The sequence below is a fragment of the Salvelinus namaycush genome, chromosome 19 (assembly GCF_016432855.1).
Source record: "Salvelinus namaycush isolate Seneca chromosome 19, SaNama_1.0, whole genome shotgun sequence".
Taxonomy (NCBI): domain Eukaryota; kingdom Metazoa; phylum Chordata; class Actinopteri; order Salmoniformes; family Salmonidae; genus Salvelinus; species Salvelinus namaycush.
The window spans coordinates 13,639,008-13,659,876 of NC_052325.1; the positions used below are offsets into that span (position 1 = coordinate 13,639,008).

At 41.7% G+C, this 20,869-nt stretch overlaps 1 protein-coding gene across 1 annotated transcript in view; it reads left to right on the forward strand.

The window, feature by feature from the left end:
- LOC120064161 (follistatin-related protein 1-like) overlaps positions 1–20,869 on the forward strand; it is a 44,654-nt gene that overhangs the window by 21,600 nt on the left and 2,185 nt on the right. Inside the window, exons 3-10 of the mRNA XM_039014539.1 lie at positions 2,372–2,473; positions 9,960–10,089; positions 12,929–12,961; positions 13,420–13,550; positions 15,724–15,842; positions 17,438–17,550; positions 20,372–20,482; positions 20,639–20,733. Coding sequence (XP_038870467.1) covers positions 2,372–2,473; positions 9,960–10,089; positions 12,929–12,961; positions 13,420–13,550; positions 15,724–15,842; positions 17,438–17,550; positions 20,372–20,482; positions 20,639–20,733 — 834 coding nt within the window. The remainder of the gene's footprint in view (positions 1–2,371; positions 2,474–9,959; positions 10,090–12,928; positions 12,962–13,419; positions 13,551–15,723; positions 15,843–17,437; positions 17,551–20,371; positions 20,483–20,638; positions 20,734–20,869) is intronic.

The window sequence follows — 20,869 nt, forward strand, 5'->3', positions numbered from 1 at the left end:
CTACTCCCAGAGCTGTGCTTGGCAGCTGGTGATTGGCTGGCCTGTTGCTCATGTGAACTGGACTTGGCAAGTATACTGCCCTTGTTTCAGGAGAGACAAAGGCACAGAAATAGAGAAACAACGGAAAGAAAGAGCAAGAGAAACATTTAAAAGTATAAAGAGAATGAACAAAACCAAAGACTGTTAGTGTGTGTTCTGTATGAGGTCATATCTTCTCCACAGATACATATACAGTTAGTATTTTCCTACTATTCACACACACACACACACACACAGCTCTTCTATCCTTGTGGTGACCTAGAATGTATTTACATTAAGGATCATATTGTCCCTAACCCCTAACCCTTAACTTAACCCTAACTGTAACCCAAACCTAAGCACTAACCCCTTACCCTTATGTTATTTCTAACCCTAATTGTAAACCTAAGCCTAACCCATCAGCTTAAAATTGCCTTTGTCCTCATGGGGATGTGGGAAATGTCCCCACAAGGGAGACATTTTCCTTGTTTAACTATCCTTGTGGGGACTTTTGGAGATTTTCGGTCCCCACAGGGATAGAAGAACCAACCCCCACACACACACTTTTAATGATGCCATCACGAATCAGTACACTACACTCAAGTTTCCGAGTAGCGCAGCGGTCTAAGGCACTGCATCTCAGTGCTAGAGGTGTCACTACAGACACCCTGGTTCAAATCCAGGATGTATCACAACCGGCTGTGATTGGGAGTCCCGTAGGGTGGCACACAATTGGTCCAGGTTTGGCTGTTGTAGGCTGTCATTGTAAATAAGAATTTGTTCTTAACTGACTTATTACTAATATAAGAATTGTCCCTATCGCCACATTGTGTTGGCTAAGGTTTTTACAGCAGGCCACTTCCTGTTTACACTATGTCGTTTCTTGAGGTGAGCATGACGTAGTTGACTAACAGCTGCCACAGCTGTTAACTAACAAACACGAATGATGTGAGAGACCTTCACTCAGGTAGAGTTGGAGAGAACCTGTCTGTGCTCTGTTGGAAGGGAACTGCCTTGGCCCCATTTAAGGACAATTACCCGTTGTCATGGCAATGAGATAGCCACTGTGTCTTCTGGGAGTTTGTAACAAAAACTGTGCCCCTCTAGTAAGGCAGTCATCAGCATGCATGTTTGTATATTTGTTTGCCCCTATTAGGCCAGTAATACCACATATCAGTTAAATTAGTACAGTATTCTCACTAACAGGTGCAACAAATATAGCCCCTTACAAGGCACGGCTCTATATATGTTAAGGAGCCAGCGATTCTTTCCCTTCCCACAACATTTTACCATAATGCACCATAATTCACAGTATGTTGCTGTGAATATACAGCAGAACAGGTAATACAGTGCTTTACTGTAAAATTGTACAGCAGTGTAGTGGAATGCCGTTGAGCCCCCATAATGCGTTGCTCTTTACAGTACTGTACGTTAATATATAATTCCAGTAGATGGCTGTACATTTTTAGCTGTAAATTCACAAGCAATTTGTTACAGTGTGTGTGTGTGTGTGTGTGCTGAATGTTTTGTTGTGGTTCCTGAGGGGTTCTGAGTTATGCTGTCTCTTTCATGTGATTGCGTCAGCGAAACTGATAGTATCCTGATAGGGAGTGTGATAGGAGTCCACTGAACCTCACCCTACATGTGAAACCACTAATTCTATTCTGAAGAACACTGGCTCTTCTGAGAATGGGGCAACAGTGGCGCCTTGTGTCTGAGACATGTAAATGCTGCATTTTGTCCTGTGTGTGCATATATTACAAAATACAACTGCAAATGACCCTAAAGACCAATGTATAATATACTTTTGCAAAGTATTGTACTTAATTACTATACATGTATTTTGTAGAACAGCAACAACATTCTCATTAACGGTTTCAGAAACTTCTTACTTTCTATGACTGTGATATGTTGTTGTTTATATACCTTGGTTGAATGAGTTTTCACTCTGGATAAGAGCATCTGCTAAATTACCAAAATGTATATGTGAAAATGAACAACTACAAAGCACACTGGGTATTGTCATTGGCCTTGTTTCGGGGTGGACATCATTCGAGTAATACACAGCATTCTTTGAAATTATACATTTATACATTTATATTTAGTTAGCTATAAAGAAATAGGATACAAATTACAGCTTTCCAAGGTATCTTCTTACAAAATACATTGGAATGTAGTTCAGCCCAGTGCAATACAACATACAGAATACTCAGAAGTAATTATAATACCTATTTAAATACATGTAACAGAAATACTACCCATCTGTGTGTGTGTTTGTGCTGACAGCGTGCTCATGTGCCAAAGCTGTGTGTTTGTTTTCAGCACTAACAATGTGTGTTTTCTCTTTCCTCAGGAGGTGCAGAGTAAGAGTAAAGTGTGTGCCAATGTGTTTTGTGGAGCAGGAAGAGAGTGTGTCGTCACTGAGAAGGGAGAGCCCAGCTGCTTGTGTATAGAGGTGAGGCGTGTGTGTGTGTTCATTATCAGGACCACAAGTCACCAGAATGTCCTGACAAGGTCGGAAACCAAGAACATTTTTGAAAAGTCAGGACCTTTTTCATGTGACTCGCATCAACAGTGGCGCTCAGCTCAGCGTTTTTTTTAAAGGGTTAGATCAGCTTTAATATTGCAGATAGATTGTGGCTTCTATCAGTGTAATTGTCTGCATATTTTCCAATCCCCCATATATTATTTTAAATATAAACAGTACCAGTAAAAAGTTTGGACACACCTACTCATTCAAGGGTTTTTCTTTATTTTACTATTTTCTACATTGTATCATAATAGTGAAGACATCAAAACTATGAAATAACACATATGGAATCATGTAGTAACCAAAAAAGTGTTAAACAAATCAAAATATATTTTATATTTGAGATTCTTCAAAGTAGCCACCCTTTGCCTTGATGACAGCTTTGCACACTCTTGGCATTCTCTCAACCAGTTTCATGTGGTATTCACCTGGGATGCATTTCAATTAACAGTAATTAACAGCCTTCTTAAAAGTTAATTTGTGGAATTTTTTTCTTTCTTAATGCGTTTGAGCCAATCAGTTGTGTTGTGACAAGGTAGGGATGGTATACAGAAGATAGCCCTATTATGGCAAGAACAGCTCAAATAAGCAAAGAGAAACGACAGTCCATCATTATTTTAAGACATGAAGGTCAGTCAATCCAGAAAATTTCAAGAACTTTTAAAGTTTCTACAAGTGCAGTGGCAAATACCATCAAGCGCTGTGATGAAACTGGCTCTCATGAGGACCGCCACAGGAAAGGAAGACCCAGAGTTACCTCTGCTTCAGAGGATAAGTTCATTAGAGTTACCAGCCTCAGAAATTGCAGCCCAAATAAATGCTTCACAGAGTTCAAGTAACAGACACATCTCAACATCAACTGTTCAGAGGAGACTGCGTGAATCAGGCCTTATTACTGAAAAGAAACAAAAGGCAAGATGGCGGCGACAGAGAGGGCCTCCTCACTTCTAATCGTTCGGAAACTTTGCAGTATTTAGTTTTTTAAATGTATTATTTCTTACATTGTTAGCCCATAAAATCTTAAGTGTTATTACATATAGCCGGGAAGAACTATTGGATATCAAAGCGGTGCCAACTTACCAGCACTACGACCAGGAATACGACATTCCCGAAGCGGATCCTTTGTCCGAACCACTCAGGGCATTTGAACTGATTCCAGAGGCTGACCCAAAACAACGTTGCCGCAGAAGAGGAAAATGGAGTGGCCTTCTTTGTTTATTTATCCACTGGATATCATAAGGTGAATGCACCAATTTGTAAGTCGCTCTGGATAAGAGCGTCTGCTAAATGACTTAAATGTACATTTTTTATTTCACCTTTATTTTACCAGGTAGGCTAGTTGAGAACAAGTTCTCATTTGCAAATGCGACCTGGCCAAGATAAAGCAAAGCAGTTCGACACATACAACAACACAGAGTTACACATGGAATAAACAAACATACAATCAATAATACAGTAAAAAAGTCTATATACAGCATGTGCAAATGAGGTAGGATAAGAGAGGTAAGGCAATAAATAGGCTATGGTGGCAAATTAATTACAATATAGCAATTAAACACTGGAATGGTAGGATGTGCAGAAGATGAATGTGCAAGTTGAGATACTGGGGTGCAAAGGAGCAAGATAAATAAATAAATACAGTATGGGGATATGGTAGATTGGATGGGCTGTTTACAGATGAGCTATGTACAGGTGCAGTGATCTTCTGGTCAGACTTCGGAGGCGCGCATACCACCCACTGCTTAGGAGTATATTACTCGCTAATGTCCAGTCTCTAGATAACAAGGTAAACGAAATTAGGGCAAGGGTTGCTTTCCAGAGAGACATCAGGTATTGTAACATACTCTGTTTCACGTAAACATGGCTCTCTCGGGATATGCTGTCGGAGTCAGTACAGACCTGTGATTTTTTGTGCGTCTCGCCGACAGAAATAAACATATCTCCGGGAAGAAGAAGGGCGGAGGTGTATGTTTCATGATTAACTCATGGTGTAATTGTAACAACAAAAAAGGAACTCTAAGTTTTTTTGTTCACCTGACCTAGAATTCCTCACAATCAAATGCCGACCGTATTATCTCCCAAGAGAATTCTCGTTGGTTATTGTCACAGCCGTGTATATCCCACCTCAAGCCGATACCACAATGGCCCTCAAGGAATTTCACTGGACTTTATGCAAACTGGAAACCATATATCCTGAGGCTGCATTTATTGTAGCTGGGGATTTTAACAAAGCAAATTTGAGAACAAGGCTACCTAAATTCTATCAGCATATTGATTGGAGCACTCGCGCTGGCAAAACACTGGATCACTGCTACTCTGCTACTTCCACGATGCATACAAGGCCCTCCCTTGCTCTCCTTTCAGCAAATCTGACCACGACTCCATTTTGCTTCTCCCTTCCTATTGGCAGAAACTCAAACAGGATGTACCCATGATGAGGACTATTCAACGCTGGTCTGACCAATCGGAATCCACGCTTCAAGATTATTTTGATCACGCAGACTGGGACATGTTCCGAGTAGCCTCAGAGAATAATATTGATTTATACGCTGATTCGGTGAGTGAGTTTATAAGGAAGTGCATAGGAGATGTACCCACTGTGACTATTAAAACCTGCCCTAACCAGAAACTGTGGAAAGATGGCGGCATTCGAGCAAAACTGAAATTGCGAACCACCGCATTTAACCATGGAAAGGTGACTGGGAATATGACCGAATACAAACAGTGTAGTTATTCCCTCCGCAAGGCAATCAAAAAAGCAAAATGTCAGTATAGAGACAAAGTGGAGTCGCAATTCAACGGCTCAGACACAAGACATATGTGGTAGAGTCTACAGACAATCACGGACTACAAAAAGAAAACCAGCCATGTCACGGACACCGACGTCTTGCTTGCAGACAAACTAAACACCTTCTTTGCCATCTTTGAGGATAATACAGTGCCACCGACGCGGCCCGCTACCAAGGACTGTGGGCTCTCCTTCTCCGTGGCCGATGTGAGTAAGACGCTTAAACGTGTTAACCCTCGCAAGGCTGCCGGCCCAGACGGCATTCCTAGCCGCGTCCTCAGAGCATGTGCAGACCAGCTGGCTGGTGTGTTTACAGACGTATTCAATCTCTTTCTATCCCAGTCTGCTGTCCCCACATGCTTCATGATTGCCACCATTGTTGCTGTACCCAAGAAGGCAAAGGTAACTGAACTAAATGACTATCGCCCCGTAGCACTCACTTCTGTCATCATGAAGTACTTTGAGAGACTAGTCAAGGATCATATCACCTCCACCTTACCTGTCACCCTAAACCCACTTCAATTTGCATACCGCCCCAATGGGTCCACAGATCATGCAATTGCCTTCACAATGCACACTGCCCTATCCCATCTGGACAAGAGAAATACTTATGTAAGAATGCTGTTCATTGACGACAGATCAGCATTCAACACCATAGTACCCTCTAAGCTCATCATTAGGCTTGAGGCCCTGGGTCTCAACCTCGCCCTGTGCAATTGGGTCCTGGACTTCCTGACGGGCCGCCCCAAGGTGGTGAAAGTAGGAAACAACATCTCCACTTTGCTGAACCTCAACACAGGGGCCCCACAAGGGTGCGTTCTCAGCCCCCTCCTGTACTCCCTGTTCACCCATGCTGCGTGGCCAACTCGATCATCAAGTTTGCAGACAACACAACAGTAGTATGCTTCATTACCAACAACGATGAGACAGCCTACAGGGAGGAGGTGAGGGCTCTGGGAGTGTGGTGCAGGAAATAACCTCTCACTCAAAGTCAACAAAACTAAGGCGATGATCGTGGACTTCAGGAAACAGCAGAGGGAGCACCCCCTATCCACATTGATGGGACCGCAGTGGAGGTGGAAATTGTTAAGTTCCTCTGCGTACAAATCACGGGACAAACTGAAATGGTCCAACCACTCAGACAGCGTTGTGAAGAAAACGCAAAAGCGCTCTTCAACCTCAAAATGCTGAAGAAATGTGGCTTGTCACCTAAAACCCTCACAAACTTTTACAGATGCACAATTGAGAGCATCCTGTCAGGATGTATCACTGCCTGGTACGGCAACTGCACCACCCACAACCACAGGGCTCTCCAGAGGGTGGTGCGGTCTGCACAACGCCACACCGGGGGCAAACTACCTGCCACTCCTTTGTTGTCTCCACAGAGGAACTCTAGAGCCCTGTCTGAGTCTTGGTGGTTCCAAACTTATTCCATTTAAGACTGATGGAAGCCACTGTGTTCTTGGGGACCATCAATGCTGCAGAAGTGTTTTGGTACCCCTCCCCAGATCTGTGCCTAGACACAATCCTGTATCAGAGCTCCACGGACAATTTCTTCGACCTCATGGCTTGGTTTTTGCTCTGACATGCACAGTCAACTGTGGAACCTTATATACAGTTGAAGTCGGAAGTTTACATACACTTAGGTTGGAGTCATTAAAACTCGTTTTTCAACCTCTCCACAAATTTCTTGTTAATTTGGCAAGTTTGTTAGGACATCTACTTTGTGCATGACACAAGTAATTTTTCCAACAATTGTTTACAGACAGATTATTTCACTTACAATTCACTGTATCACAATTCCAGTTGGTCAGAGGTTTAGATACACTAAATTGACTGTGCCTTTAATCAACTTGGACAATTCCAGAAAATGATGTCATGGCTTTAGAAGCTTCTGTTAGGCTAATTTACATCATTTGAGTACATTGGAGGTGTACCTGGGGATGTATTTCAAGGCCTAGCTTCAAACTCAGTGCCTCTTTGCTTGACATCATGGGCAAATCAAAAGAAATCAGCCAAGACCTCAGAAAAAAAAATGTAGACCTCCACAGGTCTGGTTCATCCTTGGGAGCAATTTCCAAATACCTGAAGGTACCATGTTCATCTGTACAAACAATAGTACACAAGTATAAACACCATGTGACCACGCAGCCGTCAACCACTCCGCAAGGAGATGCGTTTTGTCTCCTAGAGATGAACGTACTTTGGTGCGAAAAGTGCAAATCAATCCCAGAACAACAGCAAAGGACCTTGTGAAGATGCTGGAGGAAACAGGTACAAAAGTATCTATATCCACAGTAAAACGAGTCCTATATCAACATAACCTGAAAGGCCGCTCAGCAAGGAAGAAGCCACTGCTCCAAAATCACCATAAAAAAAGCAAGACTACGGTTTGCAACTGCACATGGGGAAAATATTGTACTTTTTGGAGAAATGTCCCCTGGTCTGATGAAACAAAAATAGAACTGTTTGGCCATAATGACCATCGTTATGTTTGGAGGAAAAAAGGGGGAGGGAGGCTTGCAAGCTGAAGAACACCGTCCCAACCGTTAAGCACGAGGGTGACAGCATCATGTTGTGGGGGTGCTTTGCTGCAGGAGGGACTGGTGCACTTCACAAAATAGATGGCATCATGAGGATGGAAAATTCTGTGGATATATTGAAGCAACATCTCAAGACATCAGTCAGGAAGTTAAAAAATGGGTCTTCCAAATGGACAATGACCCCAAGCATACTTCCAAAGTTGTGGCAGAATGGCTTAAGGACAAACAAGTCAAGGTATTGGAGTGGCCATCACAAATCCCTGACCTCAGTCCTATAGAAAATGTGTGGGCAGAACTGAAAAAGCGTGTACGAGCAAGGAGGCCTACAAACCTGACTCATTTACACCAGCTCTGTCAGGAGGAATGGGCCAAAATTCACCCAACTTATTGAGGGAAGCTTGTGGAAGGCTACCCGAAACGTTTGACCCAAGTTAAACAATTTAAAGGCAATGTTTACAATTACTAATTGAGTGAATGTAAACTTCTGACCCACTGGGAATGTGATGAAAGAAATAAAAGCTGAAATAAATCGTTCTCTTTACTATTATTCTGACATTTTATATTCCTAAAATATAGTGGTGATCCTAACTGACCTAAGACAGGGATTTTTAACTATGATTAAATGTCCGGAATTGTGAATAACTGAGTTTAAATGTATTTGGCTAAGGTGTATGTCAACTTCCGACTTCAACTGTAGACAGGTGTGTGCCTTTCCAAGTCATGTCCAATCAATTGAATTTAGTTTCAATCAAGTTGTAGAAACATCTCAAGGATGATCAATGGATACAGGATGCACCTGAGATCAATTTCGAGTCTCATAGCAAAGGGTCTGAATACTTATGTAAATAAGGTATTTCTGTTTTTTATTTATAATAAATTGGCAAACATTTATAAAAACCTGTTTTCGCTTTGTCATTATGGGGTATTGTGTGTAGATTGCTGAGGATTATTTTGTTTTTTAAATCCATTTCAGAATAAGGCTGTAAGGTAGCAAAATGTGGAAAAAGTCAAGGGGTTTGAATACTTTCCAAACACACTGTTCATATGGGCGGTACCAAAACAAGTGATCTAATGAATATGTCTCTTTGCAGCAAAATCTGCAGAGCTGGGATGGCTGTATCCCCTAAATACAGTATATGACATTCCGTTTTGCGAAATGCACACCTCACAAGACCTCAACTGGCAGCTTCATTAAATAGTACCCACAAAACAACAGTCTCAATGTCAACAGTGAAGAGGCAACTCCGGGATGCTGGCCTTCTAGGCAGAGTTCCTATGTCCAGTGTCTGTGTTCTTTTCTGTGTTCTTTTACCCAAGAGGTTAATCTTTTCTTTTTATTGGCCAGTCTGAGACATGGCTTTTTCTTTGCAGCCCTGCCTAAAAGGACAGCATCCCGTAGTCGCCTCTTCACAGTTGTCGTGTCTTTGGCATCATTAAATTGAAGACTGTTATTTTATCAAATCAATTCTTTGTAATTATTATTACGTGATTAAACTAACCATGTAAATGTAATTAACTAGGAAGTCGGGTTACCAAGGAAAATCTTCAGATTACAAAGTTATAATGTTCCTAATATAACTCTTCAGATATTTTAATATCTGATCAATTAGTCTTCTAATTAATGAATTATTCTTTACCTCACGTTAGTCTCATTCCAAACGTCGTAAGTTGTTGGTTATTTGCACGAACCCAGCCTTCACTATCAATCATCCATACCCATTGATTCTTGAAGAATACAATTTATGCCTCATGAGCTTATTTCAATTGCCATACCTAATCGAAACCCAAAATATAAGTTTGTTTTACTCCAATGTTTGTAAACAAAGTAAATGTAAACAAACACCATATAGCCTCAAACATGGTTATAATTATAATTTTTATATCATGGATGCTCAGTTCTTGCATCCATAGCTCTGTCTATGAATTTTAGAGTGGTACTTCTCCAGCCCCAACACTCAGCTTTTTACGGAACAAGGGCGGGGAAAGTACTTTGTTATTGTTTCTATTGCTGATTGCTGCTTTAAGAGAGTCAAGATCATATATTTATGTAGCTATAACATCTCTCCCTCTCCTTTTCCAGAGCTGTAAGCCCCACAAGCGTTCAGTGTGTGGCAGTAACAGTAAGACGTACCGCAACCACTGTGAGCTCCACCGAGATGCCTGTCTCACCGGCCTCAAGATCCAGGTGGCTCATGATGGACACTGCCAGGGTGTGGAAAACACACACACACGTTCTTGTTTACTTTGTGTGTGTATAGCAGACCTGGGCAGAAAATAGTTGTATTTTGTCGTTTATTTGAAAATACCAACTTTTCAAATACTCAAGGTAGTCGAATATAGAGAATACAGTAAAGGAAACTATTGGCAACTACACTGAACAAAAATATAAAAGCAACATGTAAAGTGTTTTCCATACACACGAAAAGCTTGTTTCTCAAATGTTGTGAACGAATCTGTTTACATCCCTGTTAGTGAGCATTTCACCTTTGCCAAGATAATCCATCCACCTGACAGGTGTGGCATATGAAGAAGTTGATTAAACAGCATGATCATTACACAGGTTCACCTTGTGCTGAGGACAATAAAAGGCCACTCTAAAATGTGAAGATTTGTCATACAAGGCCACATATGTCTCAAGTTTTTAGGGAGCGTGCAATTGGCATACTGACTGCAGGAATGTCCACCAGAGCTGTTGCCAGATAATTGAATGTTCATTTCTCTACCATAAGCCGCCTCAACGTCGTTTTAGAGAATTTGGCAGTACGTCCAACCAGCCTCACAACCGCAGACCACGTGTAACCACGCCAGCCCAGGTCCTCCACATCCGGCTTCTTCACCTCGTCTGAGACCACACACCCAGACAGCTGACAACCGAAGAATTTCTGCACAAACTGCTAGAAACTGTCTCAGGGAAGCTCATCTGCGTGCTCGTCGTCCTCACCAGGGTCTAGACCTGACTGCAGTTTGGCATCGTAACCCACTTCAGCGACAAATGTTCACCTTGCTTATGTCAACGTTGTGAACAAAGTGCTCCATGATGGCAGTGGGGTTATGATATGGGAAGGCATAAGCTACAGACAATGAACACAATTGCATTTTATCGATTGAAATTTGAATGCACAGAGATACCGTGACGAGATCCTGAGGCCAATTGTCGTGCCATTCATCCGCCGCCATCACCTCATGTTTCAGCATGAAAATGCACAGCCCCATGTCGCAAGGATCTGTACACAATTCCTGGAGGCTGAAAATGTCCCCGTTCTTCCATGGCCTGCATACTCACCAGACATGTCACCCATTGAGCATGTTTGGGATGCTCTGGATCAACGTGTACAACGGCGTGTTCTAGTTCCCGCCAATATCCAGCAAATTCGCACAGCCATTGAAGGGGAGTGGGACAACATTCCACAGGCCCCAATCAACAGCCTGATCAACTCTATGCAAAGGAGATATGTCAGGCTGCATGAGGCAAATGGTGGTCACACCAAATACTGACTGGTTTTCTGATCCAATCCCCTAACTTTTTTTAAAGGTGTCTGCTACTAACAGATTCATATCTGTATTCCCAATCATGTGAAATCCATAAATTAGGGCCTAATTTATTTATTTTAATTGACTGATTTCCTTATATGAACAGTAACTCAGGAAAACTTTGAAATTCTTGCATACTGTGTTTATATTTTTGTTCAGTGTATTTCTTTTAATATTCAAATACAGGTCTCAGAGAAACTAATAATATTTTACATTTATTTTGAATACCTCTCAGAAAAACAAATAATATTTGAAGCTATTTGAATATATGCAAGTTATTTGAAACCAAAAAATATATTTATTTGATGGCTGCCAAATATTTCATGGGCCTTATGAAATACTGCATGTATGGTATTTTGTTAATAATTTTAAAAAATAATGATAAAATATTTGCTTAGGATCTCACTTGGTGAAGTCCATAGGACCAAAAATGGATGAATGCAACAGCCATTCCTCTGTCCTTAACAAATACAGTCATTGGTGGTAACTCTACAATATACTCGAAAGGCACTCTCTAAAATATTGGAATAAGGCTTTACACTAAGCAGTGTGTTAATGTAACACTATTCCAGTGTTTATATGAGTCCACAGACTCAACACTGTCAGTGTTAATAATTGTTTTTAAATTACACTGGAGAATATGCTGTGCAGTATGTTGTCACAACGTATTTATACTTATCTGTACACAATATCATTGGTTGATTGGTTTGACTTGATTATCTACACCTGGGACCTGTTCAGGAGAATGGACATTTACAGAATGTTCAGATAGAAGTGTATTGTGTAGATCAAATGTGACTGTCAGATAGATTGGAATAGTATAGGACATAATGTGTGCTTTATTCATCACATTTATATCTGCAACATGCTGTTCCAGATAAAGGCCTGCCATTAGTTGAAGGCAGCAAATCCAATAGTTTCTGAAATCTAGTCACTTCCTGAGATCTATATTCAAATATGTTTTTAATGTAGTCGCTTTCTGAGATCTGTATTCAAATATGTCTTTTTTTAAGTAGTAGCTTTTCAGATCTGTATTCAAATAGTTGTAGTCACCTCCAACGTAACTATTTGTTACTTTCCAAAAAGCATATTTCAAACTATAGTTATCCCAGGTCTGGTGTATAGCACACGACTGACCTCTATTTCTATCTGATGCCTATATACTCTGGTTGGCATGACAGTAAGTCTATGTGCGAACCGACAGGCGACACATATGGTCCCATACTCATCTTTAATTTACCTGACTGATTATCTCCTAGTGTTGAACTTTGAACCTGTACACCCAATGACCTCTACGTGTCTGCCTGTTGGCCTGGACATTGATCAGGTTGATGATAAATCGGTTACTCCTCTGTTGTTGTACGAGTGTCACAGAAAGGCCATCATGTCACAGTGTCCATGGGCATTAATGGTTATTGTGGCAATGTGACAATGACGGTGAAAAACACTAGATAGGGAGAAACGCTAGATACTGAAAAGCACAATGAATTAAAGTTGCTCTCTCTTTGTCATCTGCAGAGAAGAAAGCAGAGCAAGCAGCTGCCAGCCCAGGTGAGTGATTGTGACACAGGGAATCTGTGGGCTTTGGTCCAATCACAGCTCTGTGTCTCTCTGCTCTTATCTCCTCTAGTCCTAATGGGGCTTTATCAGACAGAGTACACCTCTCGTAGTGCCCTATCAGTGCTCTACTGAGCTCTCAGTACTCTAGTAACAAGCACACTTATTTAATGGTGCTTGTCCACTCCCTATCACTAGACTTAACTGAAAGGGAGTGCCAGGTGTTAGGTGTTAGGACAGTACATTTGACCTCATACTGAGCGGGGCGGTACTGGTGTGCTCTGGGCAGAACAGGGATTATGTGGATTCTCTTGATCATCCTAGAGATTGTCAGAAAGGCTAGAGTACCTGCTAGATTGTGGGTTTTGACTGTGTCACATTCTCTCTCTCGCTCTCCCTCTCTGTCTCGCTCACTCACACCCACTGTCTCTCTCACTCATTCCTCTCTCCAGTGGTGTGTTACGTAGCAGACCGTAATGAGTTGAGGCATCGTGTGATCCAGTGGCTGCAGACTGAGGTGGTCCCAGACGGCTGGTTTGTCAAGGGCTCCAACTTTACCGACATCCTGCTCAAATACTTCAAGGTGTGTCTGTGTGTGTCTCTGTGTGTGTGTGTGTGTGTATGTTCCAGTTGTGATATTGGTTCTATGAAGTCCAAAACTATGGACCACATGTAAAAAAAAAAATTAAGCAGTTTTTACCCCTCACATACAGTGCATTCAGAAAGTACCCCTTGAATTTTTCCACATTTTGTTACGTTACAGCCTTATTCTGAAATTGATTAAATAAAAACAATTTCCTCATCAATCTACACACAATACACCATAATACACCATAAAACAGAAATACCTCATTTACATAAGTATTCAGACCCTTTGCTATGAGACTCGAATATGAGCTCAGGTGAGTCCTGTTTCCATTGATCATCCTTGAGATGTTTCTACAACTTGATTGGAGTCCACCTGTGGTAAATTAAATTGATTGAACATGATTTGGAAAGGCACACCTGTCTATATAAGGTTCCACAGTTTGACAGTGCATGTCAAAGCAAAAACCAAGCCATGAGGTCGAAGGAATTGTCCATAGAGTGCTGAGACAGGATTGTGTTGAGGCACAGATCTGGGGAAGGGTACCAAAACATTTCTGCTGCATTGAATGTCCCCAAGAACACAGTGGCCTCCATCATTCTTAAATGGAAGAAGTTTGGAACAACCGAGACTTCCTAGCGCTGGCCGCCCGGCAAAACTAAGCAATTGAGGGAGAAGGGTCTTAGTCAGGGAGGTGACCAAGAACTCGATGGTCACTCTGACAGAGCTCCAGAGTTCCTCTGTGGAGATGGGAGAACCTTCCAGAAGGACAACCATCTCTACAGCACTCCACCAATCAGGCCTTTATGGTAGAGTAACCAGACGGAAGCCACTCCTCAGTAAAAGGCACATGACAGCCCGCTTGGAGTTTGCCAAAAGGCACCTAAAGGACTCTCAGACCATGAGAAATGAGATTCTCTGGTCTGATGAAACCAAGATTGAATCCTTTGGCCTAAATGCCAAGCGTCACGTCAGGAGGAAACCTGGCACCATCCCTACAGTGCAGCATGGTGGTGGCAGCATCATGCTGTGGAGATGTTTTTCAGCGACAGGGACTGAGAGTTGTATGGAGGACTTTACGGCCCAGAAGTCTGTTTTAGCATGGGCAACGCCATTGAGGACTTTTTTTTAAGTAGTCAACTTGATGGGACTTCCTATGGGTTAAGGAAGGATCACATAGGAGGAATTAGCCAATTAATTATACTCATGAGTAAACATTCCATAACTCCACGTGGCAGTAAATCACCAACCTTGGCTTTATACCTGTTCAAACAACACACTCCAGGTGGCAGTATGTACCCTTACAATTTGTTTACCAACCAGAAGTAGTAGAATAAGAATATGGAGATGGCCTCAATGGCGCTGTCCGTGCTCTCACAAACGCCATAATGGGACAGATTCAACGTTGCAATCTCTATATAACTCTGTGATTTTATCCCCATTGGTTACAGTTTCTTCCACACACATGAAAACATGAGAGAGATTCATTTGAAATCAAAAGACCATTGTTCTCATGTCTCTTCCAGTCTCCTCTATGTGCCTTGTGTCTGAGAGTTTCATTATTAACTCTCCACAGAGACAGAGCACAGTGATATAATGGAGGCTTTAGTATAGTCCCACATACCACCACATCTACGCACTAAAGATATAATGGAGAATTTAAGTATCCCTCCACCCCAATATAGAGGTTCACACTGGGGGACCCCCGTGGGGGAAGGGATTAAAGACCATATCTATTTCCAAGGCAACAGGTCCCTGCATCCAAACCCCTCAATCCCCTTATCTGGCAGGGCCATCGCACCCCTCCCCCCTCTCTTTCTGGAGACTGTCTCACTTTCTCTCCCTATTCCCCATGTCTGTCTGTCAATCTCTCTCTTTATAGAATAGAACTCTATGGCTGTTATAGAGTTCCATTTCCATTTGTCCCCCCCCCCCTCTCTGGATTAGCAGACTAGAAGCAGGTGTTTTATCAGTTAATGGGAGATATTGTTAGAAAGTGATTGATAGAGAAACTCTTCTCTACTCCTACTAACTCTGTGTGTGTCTGTGTGTGTGTGTGTCTGTGTGTGTGTGTGTGTGTGTGTGTGTGTGTGTGTGTGTGTGTGTGTGTGTGTGTGTGTGTGTGTGTGTGTGTGTGTGTGTGTGTGTGTGTGTGTGTGTGTGTACACAGAACTACGACAATGGTGACTCCACGCTGGACTCCTCAGAGCTCCTCAAGTTCATCCAACATAATGACTCCAACGTGGACATGCAGTCATATGCAGACCAGGAGAGCAACAAGCTGCTCAGGTCAGTGTGCGTGTGTGAGTGCGTGCTTGTGTGCTATTTCATCTTTAAAAAGCTTATCTATTTCTGGTGTAGTGTTTATGAATACCTCTACAGTATCTATATATTATCCTCAGCTGTACAGTAGAGGGCTTCTGAGGAGCTGGTGCTATATTAAGCCCTACTTTCCCTCTCTCTGAGCCTTAAACCCTGTGTGACCCAGTCTAAACTGCACCGGGGGCCTCCTGTGGCTATTACCCTCACAGACATCTGTTCTGTGCATTATCAGAGCCTGGGTTTCAACTGTGCTGCTCACTGGAGCAGTGCTGCAATGCTTCTTCAGGTTTGGAGAAAATAAACTGATTAAATCAGCCGCTTATATTGCCCACACATGAGTAGGGCCCTGAGTAATTCCTGGCCATGTGACTTGACCAGGGAAAACTCTTGGCCCTGCAAATGAAGGATGGATACACTGTAAAAACAAATGTATTTGTTTCAACTAATTATTGTTAAGTAACTGGTGTCACTGGTGTCACTGACTTTTTTTAGTTTACTCAACTTTTTTGGTCCAAATGTGTTTGTTCAAGTTGTCTCATATGTTCATTCAACTATAAATTATTATTTTTCTAACTAAAAAAGTTTGTGCAACTGGTTACACACACAAACAATGCTTTTAACTTACGTATTTGACATTCGTGATTACATTGTGCATTGATACAGTCATTATTATTCAACATGTCTTTACATGGGATTTGAATTCGCAACATCTTGGTTCATGGCATTCTGATCTTCCTGCTATGTCTCCACGTCTGGGTCATTTATAAGTTCGTCTGACTATTCTCTCATCATTGGTTTGATTGACTTATTTCAGCAATATTAAAGTTTTCTGTCTAGTTGTCTAATGTTGGTGGGGCATATTATTCTGTTTTAATGTTACTCCTGAATCACTATGATAAATATAATAGTTTTTATTGAGTGTATTTTTAACAAAGCTGAGATTGACTTTGATGTCCAAAGTGTAGGACTACAAGTGAAATCAGTTATTGACACAGACATGGTGGCCTACCAGGAAGATTGGAATTCCATGAACCAAGAGGTTGTGAGTTCCCATCCCAGCTAAGGACATGTTGAATCGTAATTGCTGTATAAGAGAATATGCACAATGTATGTTAATGTGTGTCAAATATTGTATGTTAAAATCATTGTGTGTGTGATCAGTTGCACAGCCTTTTTTAGTTAAGATGCCCAAATAATAATTTATAGTTGAATGAACATAAATTATGAGACCATTTCTGAGCAAACACATCATTTTAAGTCAATTTTTTTTTTTTTTTAAGTTGGAGCTAAATTTGAGGCAACTTTCTGAGCGGGTTCAGGTAACACTTGGACTGAAAATTTGAGTAAACCAAAAAAAAAGTTGTGGAATCAGTTACTTAATAATAATTAGTTGAAACAACAGATTTGTTTTACAGTGTAGGAAGATTCTCTATGCAAAATCATCCACTAACTTTTTTATCAGTCAGAAACTATGCCCAATAACCATCTCAACAGCTATACATAACTATGAGTACAGGCAGTGAATGTGAACTTGTGTGTGTGTTTCTTTGTCCTGTTCCCAGAAGCCTGTGTGTGGACGCCCTGATCGAGCTGTCAGATGAGAACGCTGACTGGAAGCTTAGCTTCGATGAGTTCCTCAACTGCCTGAAGCCCGGCTTCAACCCACCTGAGAAGAGTGAGCTCACAGACACATGACCCTTGACCCCATGACTCTATGATGACAACATTGCACACTACTGCTGACATCACACGTTTTTTTCTCAGTTCATTACACAAATACCTCTATATCAACCTCTCCGATACATGCAGTAAACTGCAGTATGTGTTTAAAGTGCATTGAATTTACATTATGTTAATCAAAATATTAAACTTATTCACCACAACCACAAGCATATCTACTGTAACTCACCCTAACATACTTGAAATTCATTGAAGCAAAAACAGCTAAATATGATTTATTTACAGACAAGAGTATTTTTCCTCAGTCTGTTGTACTGTACTGAGTTGAGCAGAGGCCGTGCAACCTGTTATAACACCCTGTCCCGCAGGGACAATCAAATATAATTTTTCATAATTTTCATAAATATTTTAGCTAGCTAGCTATAGCTACTAGAAAGGAAGCTAGCATAATAAGGAAGCTAGCATAACCCATAAATGCGACCTGCACACTGTTCACCAAAAGTAATGTAAATGTTTTTTATTATTCATCCAATCATGAACATATTTGGTGGTGTTGGGCCTCCCTGACACTTTGTTGATCTATTGAGGAACGAGAAAGAATAGCTCGGTTTGAAATTAATTTGGATGTCTATGAAGGAAACATTAATTTTGCCTTACAATTATATATTTCCTTTTTTCTATGTATAAATTGTACATTATTTTGTGTGTAGGATGGACCTAAGAAAGTTTGAAAGACTTATATTTAATCTAACATGTACAGTGCATTTGGAAAGTATTCAGAACCTTTGACTTATTCCACATTTTGTTACGTTAAAGCCTTAAAAAATGTATTTAAAAAAATCTCATCAATCTACACACAATATCCCTTAAAGACATTTTGGCAAATTGATAAAAAAATATATAACAGAAATAACTTATTTATGTAAGTATTCAGAGCCTTTGCTATAAGACTCGAAATTGAGCTCAGGTGCATCCTGTTTCCATTGATCATCCTTGAGATGTTTCTACAACTTGATTGGACTCCACCTGTGGTAAATTAAATTGATTGGACATGATTTGGAAAGGCACACACCTGTCTATGTAAGGTTCGACAGTTGACAGTGCATGTCAGAGCAAAAATCAAGCCATGAGGTTGAAGGAATTGTCTGTAGAGCGAGACAGGATTGTGACGAGGCACAGATCTGGGGAAGGGTACCAAAACATTTCTGCAGCATTGAAGGTCCCCAAGAACACAGTGGCCTCCATCATTCTTAAATGGAAGAAGTTTGGAACCACCAAGACTCTTCCTAGAGCTGGCCGCTCGGCCAAAATGAGCATTCAGGGGAGAAGGGCCTTGGTCAGGGAGGTGACCAAGAACCCGATGGTCAATCTGACAGAGCTCCAGAGATCCTCTGTGGAGATGGGAGAACCTTCCAGAAGGACAACCATCTTTACAGCACTCCACCAATCAGGCCTTTATGGTAGAGTGGCCAGACGGAAGCCATTCTTCAGTAAAAGGCACACAACAGTCCGCTTGGAACTTGACAAAAGGCACCTAAAGACTCTCAGACCATGAGAAACAATATTCTCTGGTCTGATGAAACCAAGATTGAACTCTTTGGCCTGAATGCCAAGCGTTATGTCTGGAGGAAACCTGGCACCATCCCTACGGTGAAGCATGGTGGTGGCAGCATCATGCCTTGGGGATGTTTTTCAGCGGCAGGGACTGGGAGACTAGTCAGGATCGAGGGAAAGATGAACGGAGCAAAGTACAGAGATCCTTGATGAAACCTGCTCCAGAGCGCTCAGGTCCTCAGACTGGGACGAAGGTTCACCTTCCAACAGGACAACGACCCTGAGCACACAAGACAACGCAGGAGTGGCTTCGGGACAAGTCTCTGAATGTTCTTGAGTGGCCCAGCCAGAGCCCGGACTTGAACCCGATCTAACCTCTCTGGAGAGACCTGAAAATAGCTGTGCAGCGACGCTCTCCATCCAACCTGACCGCTTGAGAGGATCTGCAGAGAAGAATGGAAGAAACTCCTCAAATACAGGTGTGCCAAGCTTGTAGCGTCATACCCAAGGAGACTCGAGGCTTTACTGAGTAAAGGGTGTCTGAATACTTATGTAAATGTGATATTTCCGTTTTTATTTTGAATACATTTGCAAAAATTTCTAAAAAACGTTTTTTCCTTTGTCATTATTGGGTATGGTTAGTAGATTGATGGGGGGGGGAACTATTTTATCAATTTTAGAAAAGGCTGTAACGTAACATAATGTCGAAAAAGTTAAGGGGTCTGAATACTTTCCAAATCCACTGTATGCTATTTCAAATGGCCCAGTACAGTGTTTTAACAGAGGGCATCACCCCTTTGTCCACTCACAATGTTTGTATTTGGTGTAAAAAAAAATATTTCTGTACAAAATTCATTAAAAAAATGGTGAGTATTACACTAAGCGGAATTACCCGGAATTACCCGAAATGCTGGGGTTATAACAGGTTAATGATGTAGGGGAAAGTTCAGTATGTGACCTCACAGAGCCTGCCCTGGGACCTCACCAGAGCCAGGGACACAGATACTGTAGTAGAGTGCTCTAACATACTATGCAAACACACTCACACTATCTATGGCTCTGTTGCTCTTTCTGCTGCGGACTATACATAAACTCATCACTACTCAACTGCATTGCCAATGTTTTATTTAGACAGAATAAATTGATTTAACTTAAAAACACAGAATTGTATATCTCTTTGTTAGATGTGGGGTGTATGAGAGGCACCATAACTTCTGTACTCAATCTATTTTTAATCTGAATTCTATGTGCCCCCCCTGCAGAGTGTGCCCTGGAGGATGAGACCTATGAAGATGGGGCCGAGACACAGGTGGAGTGTAACCGCTGTGTGTGTGCCTGTGGTAACTGGGTCTGCACCGCCATGACCTGCACTGGTGAGGAAAGACACACCAGCACACCTGCATAGACACACTGACTCATCTACAAGTCAACTGAACCACATATAGCACAACAGATAAGGACTCAACAACTGTCCTTCTCTCTCTCCAATTGTTCCTGTAATTCTTTCATCCTTTGCATCTCTTTCTCAGACAAGACAGCGGTTGTCAAGGAGACCGGGGAGGCGGGGCAGGAGATGACAGAGGAGGAATGGAGTCTCCGTGTGACCGAGCTTAACAAGCACCAGGTCAGCCTGTCACCAAAGGAAACAGTTGGTCAAAGTTCAACGGACAGACCAGGCCGCTCTCCAATCTCCCCAGACAGATGTGAAGCTCTGGAATTTGTCTAGACAGAGTTATCAACTAGCTGCAATATTATTGAAA